This window comes from Amphiprion ocellaris, chromosome 8 (genome assembly GCF_022539595.1).
Source record: "Amphiprion ocellaris isolate individual 3 ecotype Okinawa chromosome 8, ASM2253959v1, whole genome shotgun sequence".
In the NCBI taxonomy this organism is placed as follows: domain Eukaryota; kingdom Metazoa; phylum Chordata; class Actinopteri; family Pomacentridae; genus Amphiprion; species Amphiprion ocellaris.
This window is the reverse complement of record NC_072773.1, coordinates 26,391,631-26,414,785: the sequence shown is the minus strand read 5'-3', so window position 1 is coordinate 26,414,785 and position 23,155 is coordinate 26,391,631. Positions and strand designations below refer to the sequence as shown.

General features: G+C 39.0%; 2 protein-coding genes across 4 annotated transcripts; both read left to right on the top strand.

Moving 5' to 3' along the window:
• The first annotated feature begins 1,655 nt into the window (after positions 1–1,655).
• Positions 1,656–6,478, top strand: LOC111588330 (14-3-3 protein beta/alpha-1-like). Its single transcript, XM_023298655.3, has 6 exons — positions 1,656–1,803; positions 2,938–3,239; positions 3,367–3,490; positions 4,113–4,276; positions 4,452–4,547; positions 4,644–6,478. The coding sequence occupies exons 2-6, from the start codon at positions 2,946–2,948 to the stop codon at positions 4,698–4,700; spliced, it is 735 nt and encodes a 244-aa protein (XP_023154423.1). The 5' UTR covers positions 1,656–1,803; positions 2,938–2,945; the 3' UTR covers positions 4,701–6,478.
• Positions 6,479–6,629: 151 nt separating this feature from the next.
• LOC111588341 (embryonic polyadenylate-binding protein-like) lies at positions 6,630–21,686 on the top strand. Of its 3 annotated transcripts, none has more exons than XM_023298694.2 (17): positions 6,630–6,876; positions 8,424–8,628; positions 9,298–9,491; positions 9,612–9,727; positions 9,934–10,017; positions 10,483–10,622; positions 10,745–10,839; positions 11,354–11,491; positions 13,755–13,850; positions 14,850–15,110; positions 15,854–15,941; positions 16,770–16,889; positions 16,974–17,110; positions 19,206–19,314; positions 19,422–19,552; positions 21,198–21,256; positions 21,516–21,686. In XM_023298694.2, exons 2-17 carry the CDS (start codon positions 8,436–8,438, stop codon positions 21,517–21,519), a joined length of 1,965 nt encoding a protein of 654 aa, XP_023154462.1. In that variant the 5' UTR covers positions 6,630–6,876; positions 8,424–8,435; the 3' UTR covers positions 21,520–21,686. The 3 variants fall into 3 exon arrangements, with proteins under 3 accessions (XP_023154462.1, XP_023154461.1, XP_023154463.1); XM_023298693.2 differs by having other exon boundaries at positions 6,631–6,876; positions 21,198–21,273; XM_023298695.2 differs by lacking the exon at positions 9,934–10,017 and having other exon boundaries at positions 6,638–6,876; positions 21,198–21,273.
• The last annotated feature ends 1,469 nt before the right edge of the window (positions 21,687–23,155 follow it).

Sequence of the window (23,155 nt, the reverse complement as noted above, 5' to 3'; positions counted from 1 at the left end):
CGTTTCTTTTGTTAATTTTGTCACCAAGCCATAAATTGCTTTACTAAACCAAGAACGTTCTGTTTTTGTTAACTTGCCAGGTGACCCTAGACAGCTGGGTCATAACACTTGACGTCCAAATTCACTGAAAAAAAGATAAATTCCCGGATATAAGTGCCATCTCTGCATTGATTTATTAAAGATGAGATGCTTAAATCACCTTTCTCAAGACATCATGTCATTATCATGTCTTGCAGAGGTGGTATATTTGTAGAACTTTTTTTTCTCCATATGTTAGATGACGGGAATTTGAGACTAAATAATGGATGTGTTTGTTGTCTTTTACCTGTTTGGCCTCTCAACTCCCTAGAACCCAATCTGATGAAGCACCAACTGATCCATGGAGGCTTCAAAAACACAGGATCCAAAGTGTCTGCTACCAGCGTTCCAGTGCCAGGCACCACAGAAACATCCCAGAAGTCTGTGTCTTGTTGGGTAGCCCTAAGTTAGACCTACCTGGATCTTTAATAAGTTTCTCATTGATGAGTCCGTGTAGGTTACTCTGAGAACATATTTACATTTTTTCTGAATTATAATGAACATTTCCCCAGTCAAGCGGCAGGACAGATAGCGTGTTTGTGTGCGCCAACACAGGTTTTCTATCAAACAAATTTTGCTTCTCAAATCTTAATTGAATACACGTACTTCTTTTAACAGACATAGATTAACATGTTATATATTTGGTGTACCTACGTTGCACTTGGATAACATACATGCTTCTTTACTGTGGAGGAATAATAGCGCTATTATTATTATTATCACTACACTGCATACCGTAAAATGGAAATTTTAAAAACTGTCAGAAGTGGATAAATGATTGGTTGATGAACAGAAATTGACTTGCATTTTTTGTTTTCTTGCACATTAAATATGTTTGAGTTTTGGATTGTTGTTCAAAGAAATCAAGCGTTTTTATGATTGTTAGTTGCAGCCCTATTATATGTGATCAGGCAAATGTCAAACCTGGACTCCGCAGGATGATGTCAGCAGATTTTTGCACTACTGTTCTTTTTCAGTTTCTTGGGCTGCAGGCAGATTTACTCCATTCAGTTATCAGGGTCAAGCTCCTGCAATGTGCAACACACTGAACTGTTGAAGTGCCCTTGAACAGAACACTAACCTTCACCCTTGACCTTGATGTGCAGGATGGAAAGTGAAAGTAGCAGTAATGCACATATAAGCCATCCCAACCTCTGGTAAAACGTTTTTTTAAAAAAACAATATAGTTCTGTAATATATTTAATTGATGAAGACATCTCTGAAGTCAAAGCAGATTTGTCAGAAGGTGCTGTTAAACTCAGTCCTTAAGAAATGTTTGGCTAATGTTCACTTTGTCTGATGCAGCCACAGACTGGAGTGATAAGAAAAGAGCCAGTGGCCTCGTAAATATGAAGTGTTTGATTTAATTAAGATGTGATTAAATTAAAGTAAAACTATATCTGACGGAATCTCCAGAACCATAAGATAAAGCGCTATATTGTGACAGTGGCGATACGGCCCGTTTAAATGCGTCAGATATATGAAAGCGCATTTTAAGCGAATATTGTAAGTATTTTTGAAAAACTCTATTTTAAGTTTGCCTACATAAATGATCTTTCGAGCAGCGACTGCATTACGTAAGGCAGATGTGTGGAGGGAAAAGAGGAAACAGAAGTGCCAGTGTAGCGGAAGTGGTACTGCCCTGAACGATACGCTGAACGAGACGGAGGACGGAGGCTGAATCGTCCAGAGAGAAAAAAAGCAGGATTAAAAGTCACCAATATTGTAAGTGTAATAACCTCACACGTATGAAGATCGCACGGTAATACTAGATTTTCATTCGTAGCACAGTGTTAGACGGGCTGTGTTATCGTGTCCGGTTGAATCCTGTTGCGAAGCCATCATAACGGACCAACCTAACGGGTTTGTGAAAGGCTAGCGGAGCTCGCACGCTAGCATTAGCTGCTAGCATTAGCCGCTAGCCTGCGAGCTAAGCGACGGTCGGATTCCATGACACTTTGTTCTAACGGGCTCTGCAGCCTGGGCGGGCCGTGGTACAGCTGTTGAAAATGAATTAAACCCAGAAATAATCCACTGCAATACAAGATTTTGTGTAGTGATAATTACATAAAACGACATATGTGATTTGCCAACACCATAACCGTGTTATTTTAATGAAAGTCGGCCGTCGCTTTTGCTGGCCTGGCCGTTCCCGTTGTGTAGCGGTAATGGTACATTAGACGTACATTAGCCACTCACACTCGCTTTGCGCTATCACGAATACGACAGATTAGCACATTCAACGCAACCTTAATCCAGTTAGATCACATACTGAAATTGTATCGAAGCAAATTTTGAATATGTTCAGTCGCATTTATAAAGGCAATCGGAACATCAATTAGCAAAAGCCCGCTAGCGCTGCTAGCTACGTTAGGGGAGGGCATTAAAGCCTGACCCGGGAAGGCTTTGGCTGATGTAGCTAGTGTCGGTTGTAACAACGTTAAACGAACCAATGAAACAGGCGTGCGTGGTAAATTGTGAATTGTGTTAGCTGCTAAGACTGTTGACAAATTAAATTCACCCCATTTAGGCCATAGTAGGTTGATACGGTAAGGACGAAAAGCAGGGTTGGAAAACACTATCGGCTAGCTGGCAGCTAACCTTAGCAAGTGATGTGTATGGTTGACCCACTTGCCAAGGGGCCCAGTTCACAGAGCTTATCCTCACTTTCCATTGAATCCAGTGGCTTCCTCGCATAAAAGACTTTGCACAGGCAAAAATAAAGCAAGTTCATATGAATTCGGTGTACACAGAAATACCTGGTGAATGGATAGTGTACTAACTACCATGAAACAGTATTCTTTGTTGTTCTATTAACTATAAATTACTACTTCTAATACTGTATCTTCTTCTCCCCAGTCTAGAAAATGGATAAGAACGACCTGGTACAGAAGGCCAAGCTTGCTGAGCAGGCCGAGCGCTATGATGACATGGCTGCAGCCATGAAGTCGGTGACAGAGCAAGGCACTGAGCTGTCAAATGAAGAGCGCAACCTTCTCTCTGTTGCCTACAAGAATGTGGTAGGAGCACGCCGTTCATCCTGGCGAGTCATCTCCAGCATTGAGCAGAAGACTGAGGGCAATGACAAAAAACAGCAGATGGCACGTGAATACCGGGAGAAGATAGAATGTGAGCTGCAGGAAATCTGCAATGATGTGCTCGTAAGGCTTTCCTCTTTCTTTGGTGCTTAAAAACAATCTTAAATCATACACCTGTACAGACAGTGAATGTGTGTTTTTTATCAAGGTTATCAGAAAACTGAAAAAAAAAATCACCTATTATTTTCAGAAACTACTGGACGAGTATCTCATTGCCAATGCAAGCGCTCCTGAAAGCAAGGTGTTCTATCTGAAAATGAAAGGAGACTATTTTAGATACCTGTCTGAAGTTGCATCTGGGGACTGTAAGAAAGGTAAGTGAGAACATGATATGCATCATAACTGTGATCTTTGACAGTGTTTTATTTAATATTCATACGGCATTTCATCAAGTAATAAAGTATAGCCTGAATTCCTTGGATGCAATTCGCTGACAAAGTATTTTTACCAAGCAAATTTTTATTTTTTTGTAGTGGGAAAATAGCTATAAGTGCCGTTGTTTCTTCTTCTGTGGTTTTTATGTAAAACAAACATATCCACTGATTTTCAGGCTGCAGGCCATTTGCACAACACCAAATAAGCAACAAACAAACTTTGCACTTAGCTGGTTCTTAGAGAGTATGTAGACCCTGAAGAATTAATTGCTTCCCTCAGAACTTGGTGGAGTAAAAAAATTGAGCTAAAAGGAGAACGAATACTGGACCTTTGCTTGCCAGGCCACACAAACATGATTCAGAACTAATGCAGGTTTTGCTCCATGTATGATTGATATATAATGAGCAACTGTTTTCAAAACACTTCCAACATTTTGATCAAGGTGATAATACGATATGTTTATGTGTGTTCGTTCTGCTGCCCCCAAGTGCCCAGAATAACTTAATATTGTTTTAAAATATGGAGTGATGTTTTTTTTTTCCTTCTCTTGTGCCTACACAGGTACAGTGGACAACTCCCAGCAAGCGTACCAGGAAGCTTTTGACATTAGCAAGGGGGAGATGCAGCCAACACACCCTATCAGACTTGGCCTGGCCCTCAACTTCTCAGTCTTCTATTATGAAATCCTCAACAACCCGGACAAGGCCTGCTGCCTGGCTAAGACGGTATGAACTAAAGCCTAAAGGCATAACTGTTAAGCATTCTACAAGTGATTTTTAAAGATCTAAAGACATCATGTAATAGGGTTTTGAGCATTTATTTAATCGTAATCACTACCTAACTGTGTTTAGGTAGTGCTGATGGATTGTTTAATTAGCAACTTGAGTATTTGTTCTTCAGGCATTTGATGAAGCCATCGCTGAACTTGACACTTTGAACGAGGATTCTTACAAAGACAGCACCCTGATCATGCAACTACTAAGGGACAACCTGACTGTGAGTGCTGAGCCGCACATTGTTTGACCTCTGGCTGATCCCGATGTGTTAATTCACAGGAAGTTCTAACATTTTTTTTCCTTTCTCTTTTCCCAGCTGTGGACATCAGAAAACCAGGCAGATGAGGGAGAGGGTGGAGACGGGGAAAACTAATGGAATTGCACTGTTAATCCACCTACACTCTTATCTTAAACACAGACAGCTTATATACATCCCCCTCCACTCCATCAGCCCCTCCCACTTCTGTATGACAAGCAGCCTGAATTGCTCCTGACCAACTAGTTTACCCCTCTCAGTTCACTGTGAGGTGACAGGGTAATTTTGAGTTGTTAGCAGATTCAGTCACTTTGTGGAAACATGTTGTATTGATTAGTGAGTCCATGTTGCTGTTGTTTTTGTCGGCTTTGTGTGTAGGTCTGTATGTAGTGAGCGAGCAAGTGTGAATGGATGTGAAAGATTGTGCGTATGGTCTGGGGGGGAGGGGGGTGTTGTGAAATCTAATCGTCCTTCCAAATTCCCTTGTCCGAGCTAGTTTGTTGTGCATTTTTCATCCCTTTTTTTGTTACTTTTCTTATTTGTGATTCCTCATGATATTTACAGGTTTTATTGTAATGGTAATTAAACTGGCAGTTGATTTCCACCAAACACTGTGATGGTAGGCGTTCCATTTGCTTCACAACCCCGAAACAGTTTTTTTGTGTTTGAATTTCCAGACACGTACAATCCTGTATTCAACTAACTGCAATTCTGCTGTGGGCTCATACAGAAAGGAGGCAGGCTGTATTGTGACACTGACATCTTGGTGTAATGCTCCTCGACCATGTTCACAAATTCACAGTTTTAAAGTTCGAAGGGACCCCTTAAATTGTCTTGTTAGATTTGTTCAGACATAAGACATTCCACATTATTAGGCTTCTGGAAAAGCAGTGCTCCTTTTTGCTTTTTTTTTTTTTTTTAAACTAAGTATGGATTGTCATTGTAGTTTTACTCACTGTTCTGGTGCTGCTTGATCTCCGTACAATGAAAATTGTATGTGCGTAAATGTGGTTCCATGTATTTTGCAAGATTGACTATCATCTGTATGTAAAACCTAAAGTAACCTTTTATTGATGTTAATTGAAAATGTCTTACCACACTGTATCAACCCTGCTTGCAAAATATTCCTCTTAAAAGCGGTTGTTTTCTCCAAGAAGTTTTCGTGCCTGGCTTTCTCTCGCAGCCTCCATTTCATTTAGGTGGCAGCATCTGCTTGTTGTTTAAAATCTTAAAGAAAACGAGTTAATACCACAAAAAAAATCTTGACCTCATTTTTTTTTTTTTTTGTTTTTTTTGTCTAGGTGCATCTCTCTGCTGTTAAAGATACTTGATGTGGCTTATCACCTTTAAAAAAAAAATTCAAATCAGGTCTATTTTGATGGTGCAATTTGGAGAAGCCCATTTCATCACTTTGGAAAGAAGCTCAGTGTCACAATACCATGTATCACCACTACATTCCACATTATTGTAGTTGAAGACACCATTCCACCATTATAGCTGACGGTCTGTTTACTCTGACAATGCTCCAATGAATTGAAATCTTATGTTTTGAAAAAAAAAAAACCATGTCAGTTTATTATTATGCTTGATGAAAATGCAGTTAGTGAATGTGGAACGAAGCCTGTCTGTATATCAGGTATCTACTTGCTTTGTTTTTACTGACAAGTCTTATGGCTAAAATTTGCTTCTGTAACAGTCTATTACCCAGTGCACACACGTGGTTGTGAAAATTTAGAATAGCTATAAAAAGCAGTGACGAAATGGAGATAAACAATGGTTGGTGTAATTCTAGCTTTGTGTTTATGTATCTTAAAACCATTCTAGTTTCACTATACATGTAAGAAATAGGAAAGTGTCAAAGACCATTCAGTGAAATAAAGTTTCGTTTAAGATAACAGGCAAATTACGTCTTTATTTCTGTTCATGAGGAGAATTTTAAGCTGAAATGTGGCAACAAATTTAATTCAAAAGAGAATAAAATCAAGATTTGCCGACAAGGTGTGGGTGGGCTGCGATTTCACTCTTTATAGGTGTTTTTACCTGTTTATTTAACAGCGGTGGACACATTAATTAGCCGTTAGCACTTGATATGCTAATGTGGACTACTTTTCATCGCGGAGTGTCACGTCCCTGCACGCTCCGCGTCCTCACAGCTTAATTGAAACAGTGCTGCGCGGAGGAGACTTGCAGGTGTTCCACGGCGATAATTAAACCAAAACAACGTCCCGCTGCGTGGAAGTTGCTAGCAAACTGCTGAAGTGCAAATATCAAGTCCAACGGCGTCAGTATAAAAGTAAGTTTGTTTAACTAAAACGACGCCTGTAGCATGAATTTAGTTGCTTCATACGTAGCAACCAGGGGCGATGTGTAGTGCATAAATGAGCGATGCAAATTTAGCAAGTTAGCTAACTAGCTAATGTTTATGGCAACGAGTCAATATTTTTTGAAAACTCAATTTTGAACTGTCATCCCAGCTTTATGGGTTTATCAAAACTATGTAATAGTTGGCTACTTGATGAAACTTTAGTAACTTAAATGTTATGAAATTAGGTTGGGGGGTTTTATTTTTTAATTTTTTTGCTCCTTTAGTATCTTTCGGCTGTGTGTATTTCAGGTGTTTTCTTTTGATTTATCTGCCGGATGTACAGGCCCCTGCAAAGGTTCTATATTAAGATCCACTTTAACCACACTGGCACCGAGTTGCCAATTTGTGAGGTACATTACAAAAAAAAAGATTTAAAATATGAATGAATAAATCGAGCAGTCCTGCCAAAAAAAAAGGCCAAATCTCACAAAGTTATAATGTAAGTTTAAAGGGTCAGTGATCTAAAAAAAGGAATACTATAAAAAAAGTAAATTAAATTCATATATGATTATATATTTGAATGATTAAATATAGGTTCAAATATAGTGATAGATTAAATTTAATAAAAGTGTAACTTGACTCACATACAATGTGTAAAAAAATAAATTGGAAAACATGACATTACTGTTTGCAAAATATGTGTGAATATATATATATATATATAGATAGATAGATAGATAGATAGATAAGGAGACCTTATTGTACAGTTTATGCCTTTGTTGTCTTTTGTTTGTTTGCATTTTAAAGAGTCAACATGTACATTAATACTCTTGTTCTGTGATTCTCCTAGACGTTATCTGTTATTTAGTGAATCATTGGTCTGCTACTACTTTTGAATTCTCCAGTGAAGACGCACAAAGAATTTTATTACCTGTAGTCCATTCAGCAAAACAGGGGAAATCTGTAAAAACAAACAACAAAAAAAAGCAGTAAAAGTTTAAAATATATTTAAGTAAGTAAATAAATAAATACATATATGATATTTAAACACTGCTTATGCAGCATTGGAGTGAAACAATAATTCACAGACGGCGGACGTGAGATCTGCTTGCTGTATAAATGCATGTATATAGAATCAGAAGGATGCACGTGCAATTTAGAGATCCTATATTTTGCTTGCAGTTTTATTAACTCAGGAGAATGTTCAATACAACTGTCATGCAATACAGGTGGCAGTTGCTCCAAGTCAGTTGCATTATACTGACAGATGTTATTTTTTCCTGCTCTTTCCTCTCATCCAACACACCGACTTTCTTTTTATTCATTGAATTATTTATTTTTTGAGCAAAATGCCAAAACTTCTCAAATATGATTAATCTATTCATGTAGAAAATCATTGGCAGATTAAGAAAATAAGTATTGGAGAGTTTTTAGTTTGACTTTAGAAAAGGCTTAAGAAATTACTTCAGAAATAGAGCCAAATCAACAGCTACAGAAACACAATACAATACTTACGGCTGCTTTTCTTGAACTAGCTTTTACCCAGGATGAACAGCAGTGGACCGACCTATCCTCTGGCTTCTTTGTATGTCGGGGACCTGCACCCTGATGTTACAGAAGCCATGCTTTATCAGAAGTTTTCTCCTGCTGGACCCATTATTTCAATCCGTGTGTGCCGTGACATCATCACCCGCAGATCTCTGGGATACGCCTACATAAACTTCCAGCAACCAGCTGATGGTATAGTACACACGTTGACCAAAGCCCCTTCAGTTGTAACTTAAATTGAAGACTTTACTATGGCACTTTACCAGGTTACTGTACTAATTAGTTATCTCAACTTTTCCTCGTGTGGTAGATGTGCAGTTATGATTTTACTGATATGCTGGAATAGCCACTCTAGGTCTGTGATAGTTTCCCAGAATTACAGAAATAAGATTTTTGTTGAGAGTAAGCGCTAAGCTGTCATTTTTAATGTGATGCAGAAGAGGATACTCTCTGTAGAATTTGCAAATTGGAAAATAGACACCAGACTGTGATATGTAGAATAAGTTTAGTGATGATAGCCTGGGAAGCAAATGGATCAGCCAATAGCATTCCAGTAAAACCAAAGAAATGTCAGTCAATTAAGCATCCCATGCTGTGTCTGGTTACTTTGGACAACATGCAAACTGGAATGAACCTACAATCCTACACTGTTTCAGAAATGAATATTAATAACATTAAATTGTTTAATATATTTATTATTATTTTTATCAGTGCAGTTGTGTTAATCATGACATTTAGAGCAGAAGTTCAATCCTTAAAGGTGTTGTACTGCTTTGTGACAGAGAAAATAAAAACTAAAGAGTAATTTTTTTCTTAAATAAGGATGTCTGAAGAATAAGATGGTTTTGAATTTTGTTTTAGCGGAGTGCGCCCTAGATACGATGAACTATGACCTCATCAAAGGTCGGCCAATTCGAATAATGTGGTCTCAGCGTGACCCAGGACTCAGGAAATCTGGTGTGGGTAACATCTTTATCAAGAACATGGATGAGTCCATTGACAACAAGGCGCTTTATGATACCTTCTCAACCTTTGGCAATATTTTGTCTTGCAAGGTAAGTGACCATCTTTTGATTATTGCATGCTAAGTGTAGCTCCCTGGTCTTAAACATCAGTTTGTACACAAGCTATTGTTTTACTGAATGTATATTTTGCATGATTTAAATCCTCTGTAGGTTGTTAGTGATGAGAAAGGATCCAAAGGCTACGGCTTTGTTCACTTTGAGACTCAGGAGGCTGCAAACCGGGCCATTGAAACCATGAATGGGATGCTGCTTAATGATAAGAAAGTGTGAGTGAACTAAATACTTTGATTTGACCAATTTAATTTTCAAATAGTAGCAAAAATGCAATCAAAACAATAAGCTCAGACAAAGAGTAGAGCAGAATATGTGTTGCAAGTGTGTAAACGGTTAACGAATGCTGAAGGCTGTATTAAACCCATCACAGACTTGACGACTATTCCATGTGTTTTGTTTTTTGGCTTTTTTTGCTCAGTGAAGTGACAGATAAATGGTTGAAACCTGGCATTGTCAACTCAGAGGCCATGGTTCTGGGGGAAACATGTCAGGGCCAGCCTAGGTCAGTGAATAAGTAGGATGTGTGTCTAGGTTTGTTGTCTTTGTGTGTACTTTGAGTATCAGGTGACAGTGTTGCATAAAGCAAGACCATTTAAAAAATATCAAATCTGTGCAGTGTAGATTTTGCGTATTTTATTCCCAATGAAGGCAGAAATCAAGATTTATTTGCTCTTAGGTGTTGTGATCTGGTCCAGTCAATATTTAGTGAAATATTTAGTGGTTTTAAAAATGTAATACATTTGTTATACGTTTAAAAAAAAAAAATGCATATTATGTCTTAAAATTTTGTTTAACTCTGTGTTTTTGACATCTGTCTGCACTGATTGTCTTGATTGTTGCATTTTGAAAGCTGCGTAATGAAATCAAACATATATTCCTACGTCATGGACAGGAAGCATTGTAGCTAAACTCCTTTGATCCCTTGTTTTGTTGTTCCCCTGCTTCATGGGTTCGATTCTGTCTGCAGTTTTGTTGGCCACTTCAAGTCACGCAAGGAGAGAGAGATGGAGTCTGGCTCCAAAGCTTCCAAGTTCACCAACGTCTACATCAAAAACTTTGGTGAAGACTGCACTGATGAGACACTCAAGGACATGTTTTCAGCATTTGGTAAGAACACCTCACTTTGCATTCTTTTTGTCTTGTTTTTAAATTTATTGCTACGATTGGTGGCCGAACAGTCGATTATACGATAATCACTTTGCATATCACGGCCCGGTTATTGCTGTCAGGGAGGACGCTGAGTGTGCGCGTGATGAAGGATGAGAAGGGTCGTTCTCGAGGATTCGGCTTTGTAAACTATGGCAACCATGAAGAAGCTCAGAAGGTAATGTGTGTGTCGAGCCCACAGGTTGATTACACTGATGTTAAGGTAGCGCTATATCACTGCATGGGCTAAGAACATTGTCTCAATAAGACCATCTTGATTTTAGTTTCAAGATTGTTCAGAAATGTTTGAATTACCTTTTAACTGTCAGAGTAATGTGTTTTTCTCCTGTAAAGATTCAATCAGTCTAATGAACATCATGCATGAATGCGATTACGTTGAGCTTTAACTTGAACACTCCAATGATGGTCGCATATGTGACTAAATAGTCATATTTTTCTCTACTTCTCTATGGCAATATGCTGAATATCTTTGGTTTGTGGACAAACACAGACATTTGAGGATGACAGCTCAAGCTTTGGGAATCTCAGACTACCATAACTAGACTGTTTGACATTTTATAGACCAAACAATTAATTGATGAATTGCAAAAATATTCCACACATGAATCGCCAATGAAAGTGATCATTCATTGCTGCCCCCATGTTGGTGCTTTTAACCCTTGGTCTTTCAGGCAGTCGATGAAATGAACGGAAAGGAGATCGATGGGAAAATCCTCTATGTAGGGCGAGCTCAGAAGCGTCAGGAGCGTCAGGATGAGCTGAAGCGCAAGTTTGACCAGATCAAGCAGGACCGCAACCAGCGCTACCAGGTGCTGCTGCATTGTATTGATATGGGCATCGCAGTATAAAAACTTTTTAATGATTTCTTGTTAATCATGTTGCATTTACCTTTTTTTTGGAGTAGTTAAGAGATAAATGTTTGGGATTAAACTTAAAGTTTTGCAGTATCCACAAGGGGAAGCCCTGAATTGTTCATAGATGTCTTGTATTTATACATAAATGTCTTTTATTTATTATAGAAGGTAGGCTGAGGAAGGGCTTTGCATAACAGTAATGTGAAGTTGCTGTGTCTGTCAGAAAACTCTGACACCTTATTCAATATTGTCATTATCTCTAATATGAACTGATAAATACAGGCTTTCTGGGAGCCGCTGGGGCCGATACCAATGTCGATTATTGGTGATTGAGAAAGGCTGATAACTGGTATTTGGAACAGATATACATTTGATGTAATGTTTAAACACCATGTGATAGCAGAAAATCTGTCATTCATGACTAGACTTTTTCATTAAGGGTGACTATAACTGAATATGTAAAATAAGAATAGGAGTGATTAAATTAGGACGCTCTCCTCTGTTTATGTGGAATCGACTGAGATTGATCACTTTGTCTCCTGAAGTTACGTCTGCTGGTCTTGTCTGTTTCCCTAATTTTTCATTGTTCTGTCATTTTTATTGCCCTCTAAGGTCCAGATCTTAAAGTTTACTAATTATTGTTTTCCAGACTGTGGCTGCTGTCTAACTCAGCTGCTAGCCATTAGCATAGCCTTAGCCAATTTGAGAGTAACTAATTTCCTGGTATATAGCAACGGCTTGTTTTTTGTTCAGTTTTTGCAGTCTGTGCTTGACAGACATTTCTGAGACCAGTGTTTTGAGACGTGCGTTTAATTTATCAATAATCGGCCAATAAAAATACCAATTATCAGAAAAACACTAAACATCAGCCACAATAATCCTCCAGGCCGATAATCGGTGCGTCCCTAGCAGATACAGTTCCATGTCTATAAAATAGTCCTTTCAGAATAAAACAAAAGTGGCAATATAGATGTTTATTTACATGTTCATGTGTTGAGTATTCACTGAAAATCTCTCTATGAAGCACCCAATGGATAATATGAGCAGAAAAGTACCTGTGTGAATACTAACTGCAAAAGACAACATTATGAATTGGGGGAGGATGCTCGCTGGTGAAGGTGTGGTCAGTGACTAGTATAGGTCATGATCCTGCCTTTATTTTCTATTTTTTTTTTAACTGTTCAGGATCCAATTTTGAGTAGGAGAGTCGATCTATAAGTTGAAGCCTTCAATAAGTAATGTAATTAGTGGTATTTTCTAGCATTGTTCTTCGGAATTGAGTTTTTGACATTTGACTTTTGTTGTTCCTTCCAACTTGGCAGCTGGCTGTGGAAGCTTATTAGTAGTATCAGAATGGCTAAACAGGAGGATGTTATATGCAGAGGAGGCTATAATTTATATTGACATGTATATGTAAATCTAGTACAGGAAGAGCCCATAATGGATCCAGGTGGCATGCGCTTGTAACCGTCAGGAATTTCTGGGCCGTTCCAACCATAAAATGATAAGTTTGAATGCAGTAACACGTCCCCTGTGAGGCCAACAGGGGATGGTTATCTTGTATCTTTGTTTTGACAAAAACTAGTACAGAAATCCAATGACACTCTGAGAAAGGTATTTGGTACAATAAATAGACATAGCTGAGCATAATGTATATCCATTTATATGGTTTACAGCAATAAATTGAACAATTTCCCAAAAATGTCAGTCAGATTGACTCCACTGCATTCGGCTGATAGGCTGGCAAGTCCAGGATTTTCAATAGACAACACAACCGGGGACATAACCTGGGAATACAAAGCATTGCAATCTTAACTTTTATGTTTGTTGTATGTATTTGCACCTCGAGAGTGGCCACTATCTGGTCCTTGGTGTTATTTGACTGTTTTGTGCTTTGATCAAATGTGGAGAATTTGCCAAGTCTCCATCCTGAAACGGTTGCATCCCTCAATTTCCAAACAACTTATGTAATGCTGATCAGTTGCCCCCTCTGCTCAACTCACACACTATGGTGTTACTTTTTTATTTCTAATTTTTTTCATATTCATTTTTGACTATCTTCTGCAGTTCTGTTGCAGTTGGCAGTTTTCTAGGCTGTATTAGATGCTGTAGATTTTAAATGATCAACCAAGTTGTTTTTGTTTATGCTGAAAAGCTTGTCAAATGTTCAGTGTTTGGAAAGCATGAACTTAGCATTTCTTGCTCTTTCTGATTTCAGGGTGTGAACCTGTATGTGAAGAACTTAGACGACACCATAGATAATGAGACACTCCGGAAGGAGTTTGCCCCTTACGGCACCATCACCAGTGCCAAGGTAATGCCATGGGCCATTTTCTTAAAAAGCCCATATTATGCTTTTTGTGTTTTTATTGTGTGTTTAGTTTTTGTGCTCTTACAAAGCTCAAAGTCCACATCAAAGGGAGTTATTCTCTCCCACAGAAAATACTGCTGCTTAATTGAAACACCTTTTCTTCTGTTATTTATTGACTCCACAATGTAACACATTTGCGCAACGCTCCCTCGCAGCTTGTGTGGCCCCCAAACAAAGAATAAGCAGCTTCAGCACAGTTGAAGTTTGTTTGCTTGCTAGAACCACTTCTGCTACATGCCTGTCTTTCTCTGTACTGATACATCTGGTTCATGGTAGATAGCTGATGTTACCGTGCTTTTGTTGAGCCAGCTGACCAATTAGAGGAGATTGGGGTTTTCCGGTAGGGGGTCTTTAAACATACAGAGACTAAATGGAGCCTTTCAAAAAAATAATGTGTTTTTTTAATCACTTATTGGTGCTGATATATTCTGCTAGACTCCAAAAATACAATAATAAACATATTATGGGCAGTGACAAACTTTATGAAGTGCGTTTCTTTTCTGTGTGTTTTAAGTAAATGCATATATCAGTCTGTGAATTATTGACTCAACCCGAAAGTGTCACTACATAAAAGCCTGACAAATAAGATGTAAAACAAATTTTCCACACAAAATAGCAACTTTAAGTATGAAAATCTCTGACCCTCAATTTGATTAAAAAGTGGCTGTTAATTGCTGATAGTTGTCATAGTAAATTACTATTGCACTACTCAAATAACTCAAGCCGATACGTATTTTTATAAACTCTGCTGAATAATCACTGCGGAAAAGGCAAAATCAGATTAAGATTGTGGTGAAATCAGACAACCACTAGAAAACTGACATTAGCTGGTCTTATAGATAAACAGCTTTCTTGTGCAGCCTTCTGATTCTTTTCCTGATTGAAGTCAGCTCAGGACTCACCACTTGCACTCGTGAACATGAGCTTCTTTGTTTCCTGTAGGTGATGACAGATGGCACCCAAAGCAAAGGCTTTGGCTTCGTCTGCTTCTCTTCTGCCGAAGAAGCAACAAAAGCAGTAACTGAAATGAACGGGAGAATTGTAGCAAGCAAGCCGCTGTATGTGGCTTTGGCTCAGCGGAGAGAGGAGCGCAAAGCAATTCTTACTAACAAGTACCTGCAGAGGCTTGCTACGATGAGATCTATGCCCGGTACCATTATCGACTCATTCCATCAGTCTGCATACTACATCACTGTCCCGCAGGTATGGATGGACTGTCCCACAGTGACAGTAGAGAGGGAATGTGATTTATCTTTTTCTTGATTTTCAGCTTGATTGACATGTAAAATGTGATATCATTCCTAACTAGTGTATGAAAAGTATAAAAATATATTAGGTCTGCTACATCCTAACATACTTCAATGCCCTGCACAATAAACATGTTATATTGCAATGATGGACGCAGATTGCATTTCTGTTTTGGCGTAGTTACCAAACAGAACTTGATTTAAACAAACCAAGCAATGTCTGAATAAGCACCGTGGTCGCGTTTCCATAAATGTTACTTTTAACACAACATAAGTCTAAACTGCAGACTGTCACATTAACAAGCAGGCACACACAGGTGATGGACTTGAAGCGTTTTCCACATTGCAGCACAAATATTGATCCAAAAACATCACAGACAGACAGTTTGTGAGTCGACATCACAAAACTTCTTTCTCATTCACCTTCCTTGACAATTTCACATCTTTTGCAAACTGTCCAAAAAATTTTACTTCACTGAGATGAAAACAGTCTGTAACATATAAGAATAATGAAACACACCATTAATAATTAATGTGATCCAGAATTTGACACTTTGAAGCTGAAGGTTAATTTGTTGCTTCCATCTGTTGCTATGAATTTTTCCTCTGAGTTTATTTAACACATGCAGCATCAGACAGGATATGCAAAATGTGCAGTTTAATGCCATGCTGCAGTTTAAAATGATTCTTTTCTTGCAGCCTCCCGCTCGCTCCTTCTACAACCACAGCGCTGTCAGCAACTTTAGATCTGCCCCTCGCTGGACAGGACAACCACCGAGACCACAAGGTGAGTGGATAAATTCTATAATTATATAGGGTGTCCCAAAAAAATTGACATCATTTGAGATGTCCATATCGGAGTGACTACATGGTCAGGAGAAATGATACTTAATAGGATTTATTCTACAAATTTCAAATGATAATTCTGGGGGATGGTAATTTTATAATGTTCCAAAGTTATTACAAATGTTCAATGTGTGCGCCGTTGTGACGCTGCACACATCAGGTCGGCAGTGGATTTCCTGCCACACTCGCTGCAGCATGTCGTGTGTAACATTCTCCAGAGCCTCAGTGATTCTGTTCTTGAGTTCGTCTACACATGTGGGAAGTGGTGGGATATAGACCAGTCCTTTCACGTAGCTCTATAGAAAGAAATGTCACGGTGTTTGGTCAGGTGAGTGTGGGGGCCATTTCAATAGCACGTTGTCTCCATCATCACCACGTCCAATCCATCTCACTTTATTAAGCAAAAAGAACAAGCAAATTTTCAACAAATTATTAGGTGATGAAATGATATCAAATTTTTTGGGACACCCTGTATATGTATATTTTGTTTACTACATAATTTCATATATGTTCATTCATAGTTGTAATGCCTTCAGTGAGAATCTACAATGAAAATAGTCATGAAAATAAAGAAAAACCATTAAATGAGAAGGTGTGTCCAAGCTTTTGACTGGCAGTGTATATACTCAGAATATAACAGACACATAAATGTTATATTCTCAGTTGCATATATTCTTAAGTACTCTAAGTATGTAAGCATATACTGTCAGTACATACATCTGGGACATACATGTGTATATCTATAATATAAATGTCTTCCTATTTCTAGGCCCTTACTCACCCCAGTTTTCAGGTGGTTCTGTTGTACGACGTGGATCGGCCTCCATCACTACAGTCAGACAGGCTTCCACTCAGGCTCCACGTGTTGTAACCTCCACACAAAAGACAAGTAAGTACCTGAACTGTAACAACCATCTAAAATGTGATGTATACACGGATGATGGCGCCTGACAGAAGTTATGTCTGTCTGTAGACAACATAGGCACTCAGACTGTAGGAGGGCGAACTGACATGCCTGCTGAGTACAGGAGCAGCCAGTACAAGTATTACTCTGCAGTGAGGAACCCTCAGCAGGTTGTTCCTGTACCCCCACCCATGACAAGACTACAGGTACTACTGTCTGTATTGTATCGTTTCATATTTACACACGTGGACAAAATAGTTGGTACCCCTCGGTTAATGAAAGAAAAACCCACAATGCTCACAGAAATAATTTGAATCTGACAAAAGTAATAAATAAAAATTCAATCAAAATCAGACATTGCTTTTGAACTGTGGTTCAACAGAATTATTTTAAAAAATAAGCTCATGAGACAGGCCTGGATAAAAATGATGGTCCCCCTAGAAAAGACTGAAAATAATGTGACCATAGGAACATGTTCAATCAAGGTGTGTCCTTTAATTAGCATCACAGGTGTCTACAAACTTGTAATCAGTCAGTTGGCCTATTTATAGGGTTACAGTAGTCACTGTGCTGTTTGGTGACATGATGTGTACCACACTAAACATGGACCAGAGGAAGCCAAGGAGAGAGTTGTGTCAGGAGATTAGAAAGAAAATTATAGACCAGCATGTTAAAGGTAAAGGCTATAAGACCATCTCCAAGCAGCTTGATGTTCCTGTGACTACAGTTGCACATATTATTCAGAAATTTAAGATCCATGGGACTGTAGCCAACCTCCCTGGACGTGGCCACAGGAGGAAAATTGATGACAAATGGAAGAGACGGATAATACGAATGATAACAAAAGAGCCCAGAACAACCTTTAAAGACATTAAAGGTGAACTCCAAGGTCAAGGTACATCAGTGTCAGATCACACCATCCGTCGTTGTTTGAGTCAAAGTGGACTTGATGGGAGACGACCAAGGAGGACACCATTGTTGAAAACAAATCATAAAAAAGCCAGACTGGAATTTGCCAAACTGCATGTTGACAAGCCACAAAGCTTCTGGGAGAATGTCCTACGGACAGACGAGACAAAACTGGAACTTTTTGGCACATCAGCTCTATGTTCACAGATGCAAAAATGAAGCATATCAAGAAAAGAACACTGTCCCTACTGTGAAACATGGAGGAGGCTCTGCTATGTTCTGGGGCTGCTTTGCTGCATCTGGCACAGGGTGTCTTGAATCTGTGCAGGGTACAATGAAATCTCATGACTATCAAGGTATTCTAGAGGGAAATGTGCTGCCCAGTGTCAGAAAGCTTGGTCTCAGTCGCAGGTCATGGGTCTTGTAACAGGATAATGAGCCAAAACACACAGCTAAAAACAGCCAAGAATGGCTAAGAGGAAAACATTGGACTATTCTGAAGTGGCCTTCTATGTGCCCTGATCTAAATCCTATTGAACATCTGTGGAAGCAGCTGAAACATGCCATCTGGAGAAGGAACCCTTCAAACCTGAGACAACTGGAGCAGTCTGCTGATGAGGAGTGGACCAGAATACCTGCTGAGAGGTGCAGAAGTCTCACTGAGTTACAGAAACTGATTGCAGTGATTGCCTCAAAATGTTGTGCAACAAAATATCAAGTTAAGGGTACCATCATTTTTGTCCAGTCCTGTTTCACGAGTTTTTTTTAAAAAAAAATTCTGTTAAACCACAGTTCAAAAGCAATGTCTGATTTTCATTGGTTAATTTTCATAGAATTTTTATTCATTATTACTTTTGTCAGATTAAAATTATTTCTGTGATTATTGTGGGTGTTTCCTTCATTAACCGAGGGGTACCAACAATTTTGTCCATGTGTGTATAATACACACTCAGAACCAAAAAAAAGTGTACAAATGACCAAGTTTAAGCATATAAACCTTGATAATATTGATTGGACCCTACATGAACACCAACAGGACAGTTCATATTGAATGTCACTTCTGGTGATTTTACTCATTTAAGTAAGCAGCTTTTTAATGATGGTATGAATTTTAAGACAGATTTGACCTCCTAATGTAGCAATAAACCTACCTAAGAAACTGAGTTACAGCCGTCACACTGAAAAAAACTGGAAATATGAGGCCCACATTCAAAGCAGGATAAACCTCGAAATTATGTTATGTACAATAGTTGTGCTACTTTTTTTTTTAAAGCTGACTTGAATCTAAGCAGTATGCTTTGTATTTTCTGTGTATCAATGGTTATCTTAAAGCAAATATGTTGTTTAAGAGAACATTTTCAGGCAATTGGTGTCATTGCTTGATGTCCTCAGGTTGGTCCTGCGCCTGTCATGGAGCCACCAGCGCATGTTCAAGGACCAGAGCCGCTCACTGCCTCATTGCTGGCTGCAGCTCCACTCAGGGATCAGAAACAGCTTCTTGGTGTGGAATTCCTAACATCTGCTTGTTTTTTTTTTACCCCTTTTATGCACGTTGAAGGAGCTCGTGTGTATTTGTCGTCACTTCTGTGTCTCTGTTGTGGCACACAGGGGAGCGTTTGTACCCAATGATTCATGCCCTCCACCCAAACCTGGCTGGAAAAATCACTGGCATGCTGCTGGAGATCGACAACTCCGAGCTGCTGCACATGCTGGAGTCGCCCGAGTCCCTGAACTCAAAGGTATATTTATGACCATTTTTCTTTTGGCTGATGAAATATCTGAACTGTAGGCTGTTCATACAGAGTGCACCTAAATCTCTAAATCAGTCCAGATGTGAAGACAAAATATGGTGGACTTGGATGCTGCCATCTTCAACCTCATTTGCAAACAGAGTGCACGCTGTAATGACCATTAGAAGGACACTGATGTCTACGCCGAGCTGTTACTCCGACCAGCTTTGTGGTTACATTCTGTGGTCTGAACCCAAAGTCCAGAAGAATTTGTGCCGTCTTATGTTTTGTCATTATGTCCTAAAATGTTGTACACTTCAAACCTTCTTTTTAACAAACATTAAGCTGTTTATTTAACTAGTTTATCACTGACCTCACCACTGCTTGTCCCTCAAACACCTGCTAGAGTCAATTTATTATTTTTGGATTATGGAAAGACTTTACAGTGCATCAAAACTGATCTACCTCTGCAGATGTTTCTAATTCTTATATGAGGCAGTTCTATGTCCAAATTTGGGTGTTGATAATGTCTAAAGAGGTTTTTTTGGTCATATTCTGCACTGTTGCGCAGTTTTTATTTGGTCCTGCTCTTTTGTGTGTGCTTTTAGTTTGTCCCATTTCGTGCACAGCATGCTGCAATGGATAATGTTGAAAATTAGATTCTGAACTTTTTTAAATCATGGACAAATGTGACATTTTGTCTTAACCCTCTGAACTCCAAATCCCACCAGCGGACATCTTTAGAAAATTTCCAAAATGACACCATTCATCAGAGCCAGAAACTGCAGCAACAGAAAGAATCATGCCATTTTCAATTTTGCGGCAGAAAGTCAACCAAATACAAGTTCAATGTCATGATTTTTTATTTTGTAATCATCACTTTATTCTACATGCCTCATTTAAATATTCACCAAAAATAAACTATTTGCACTAACTGGATTCTGCAAAAATGTATGTAGATTCAGAAAAAAAGGATTACCCTGTACTGTCTTATTGTGCTTTTCCACTAGCACCTACGCAGCTCGACTCTACTCGGTTTGTGAGATTTTCTATTAGGACTTAGTACCTGGTACCAGGTACTATTTTAGTACCTACTCGCGGGGTTCCAAGTGAGCTGAGTCGAGACCGATAATGTGACGTCTACAGAGTGCAGACCACTGATTGGACAGAGAGTGACGACACACGAGAGTGACTCCTTCACGAAAACCAAACCTGCCATTTAAAAAAAAAAAGACAAAAAACACTGGCAACAGCAACGGTGCGTGTTGGTCTTCATGGAACAGGAATCTGACAAAAATCCATTGACCGAGCAGTAGCTATACCATCGCCTTGATGTCCTCCATTGTTGTGTTGCATTTGTGTTGCACCCAAATGATGTCAAGGGACTTTCGGGCCGCCGTGCTATGACAACTCCACCCACGATGAGGTGGTACTCAATTGTAATAGAAAACGACCTAAACCGAGTCGAGCCGAGTCGAGCTGAGTAGGTGCTAGTGGAAAAGCGCCTTTATTGTTGTGGTGAATGGATTTCCTTACCTTTTTTTGGTGAACCGTTTTCCTATTTCAAGCTGTTTACTGGCTGTTGCCTCATATCTATCGATAATGCGACTGGTGATAGGAAGTCATTCCATTCTCTCTTCTGCCTTTTTGTCAGGTGGATGAGGCAATCGCTGTCCTACAAGCTCACCAGGCGAAGCAGTGTTCTACTAAGAAGTGAGGAGAACCTTCAGGTCAACAAGAGTTTCTCTGCTACAACACTTTTCTTTTTCAGTGAATGGCTTCTGAGTGCACTGTTACATTTGCAATATGCAGTTTTTAAAGTTTACATTTACTGCTTAAGATGTGTCTGTTTCATTACTGGCATTATTGCTCATTTTGACTTATTTAGGCGGTAGGTTTGAAACTACCTGTAGACCATTTTTGTGCCTTCTGATGGAAACTGAGCACACTTAACCTTGTCATTTTTTTCCAGATGACTTTCTGGAGGACGGAAAAAGTTACCAAGTGTAAAATTTTGGAAGAAGAAAAAAATGGAGAAAGAAAAGGTTCTGTGTGGATTATATGGATAAGAGATTTATGAAGAAAGCTGTTAAGTTGTTGCAATACCTTTTGTTAGATAAAGTTTCCAGTATATGCATTAAAACTGTCTTGTGTCATGTGTTAATAACATACACAGAAGTGCTATTATCTACTTGGGGTTTAAAGTTGTCCTTAACACCTTTCTATCTGACCCCCTCCTCCTCAATATGCATGTTAGGAATTGAGACATCCTTTTTTATGATGCACTCAGATCAATTTCTGGGTCACGGACCAGAGGAGGCTGAAATTAGTGAAATGAGACGAACCTTCTGTGTCACCTGGTAAAGAACGTGTCCTACAGTGGATCGTGAATTTGTAATGAACTCATTACTGCCTCATGAGATAGGAAAGTAGAAGATACCCTGTGGTACCTAAAAGTTGGTTGTGGTTGGTGTTATTTCAGAGAGCTCATTCCACATTCCAAAGCCAGCTTATTTTAGCTGAAGATGTTTTATCTAAAAACATTTTTTTTCAGTTTTACAAGACTGATTGGTTTGGCGAATACATTAAACTGCTCATCATGATGACAATACAACCAATTCTGGATTACGGTGACAAAATTTACAAAATGGCCCCAAGTACCGTGCTCAAAAAATTAGGCACTGTCACTCAGCCATCCGCTTTGCCTCTAACACACCCTTCCACACTCACCACTGCAATCTCTATAAATTGGTGAATTTAAGTCGATTCTGGGAAAGACACCTCCCTGCCTCACCTCACCCATAATTCATATCACACTAGGTCTAGTGCAGGGGTAGCCAACATGGTGCCCACAGGCGCCTGGTTGCCCGCAGAGACCATGTGAGTTGCCAGTGACACGTTCTAAAAATAACACTAGTCACCATGACATTCCTTATAAAAAATTATAGTTGCTGTCATTTTAAAATCAGAAATACTTACATTAATGCAGATTTTAAATTACAATATTTATTATATATATATATATATATATATATATATATATATATATATATATATATATATATATATATATATATATATATATTTTTTTTTTTTTTTTTTAACAAAAACGTCTTCGGTGTAAATGAACTTTGACCTTGTCCGAGTCAAAGTTCACTGCGCATGTCCAACTACCACGTCACTCTGCTGAAGCGTCCGGGCGCAGACACTTTGGGAAGCTAGACGTGGTTTTTACCTCCAAAACATGACAGAGAAGTGCAAGAAAAAACACTATTTTCACGATGACTGGGAGGAAGAGTTCTTTTTCACGACAGTGAAAGATAAACGTATGTGTCCTATTTGCGGGGCGACTATTGCGTCGGCAAAGCGGCACAATGTGGAGAGATGCTACTTTAGCCGCTACAAAGCTTCCATGCTAACTAGCCACCTGGTAGCACATAGACTGTATGCACTACGGACAGGAAAACCCGGGACTTAAAGGCAGCTTTGACATCTGCTACGCGGCGAAAAGTTTCTTCGTGGAGAAAAATGTACCATTAGAAAAGTTTGTTTTAGTCACGACGGAATGGGCTCCTCCATGACGGGTCGCCATGCAGGCTTCATTGTACGATG

Bases quoted from the DNA above. Each gene is read 5' to 3' on its own strand.
- LOC111588330 (XM_023298655.3), top strand. From the start codon at position 2,946: ATGGATAAGAACGACCTGGTACAGAAGGCCAAGCTTGCTGAGCAGGCC. The intron at 3,240-3,366 runs GTAAGGCTTTCC...TATTATTTTCAG, and splicing joins AAATCTGCAATGATGTGCTC to AAACTACTGGACGAGTATCT. The intron at 3,491-4,112 runs GTAAGTGAGAAC...GTGCCTACACAG, and splicing joins ATCTGGGGACTGTAAGAAAG to GTACAGTGGACAACTCCCAG.
- LOC111588341 (XM_023298694.2), top strand. From the start codon at position 8,436: ATGAACAGCAGTGGACCGACCTATCCTCTGGCTTCTTTGTATGTCGGG. The intron at 10,623-10,744 runs GTAAGAACACCT...TATTGCTGTCAG, and splicing joins GGACATGTTTTCAGCATTTG to GGAGGACGCTGAGTGTGCGC. The intron at 13,851-14,849 runs GTAATGCCATGG...TGTTTCCTGTAG, and splicing joins GCACCATCACCAGTGCCAAG to GTGATGACAGATGGCACCCA.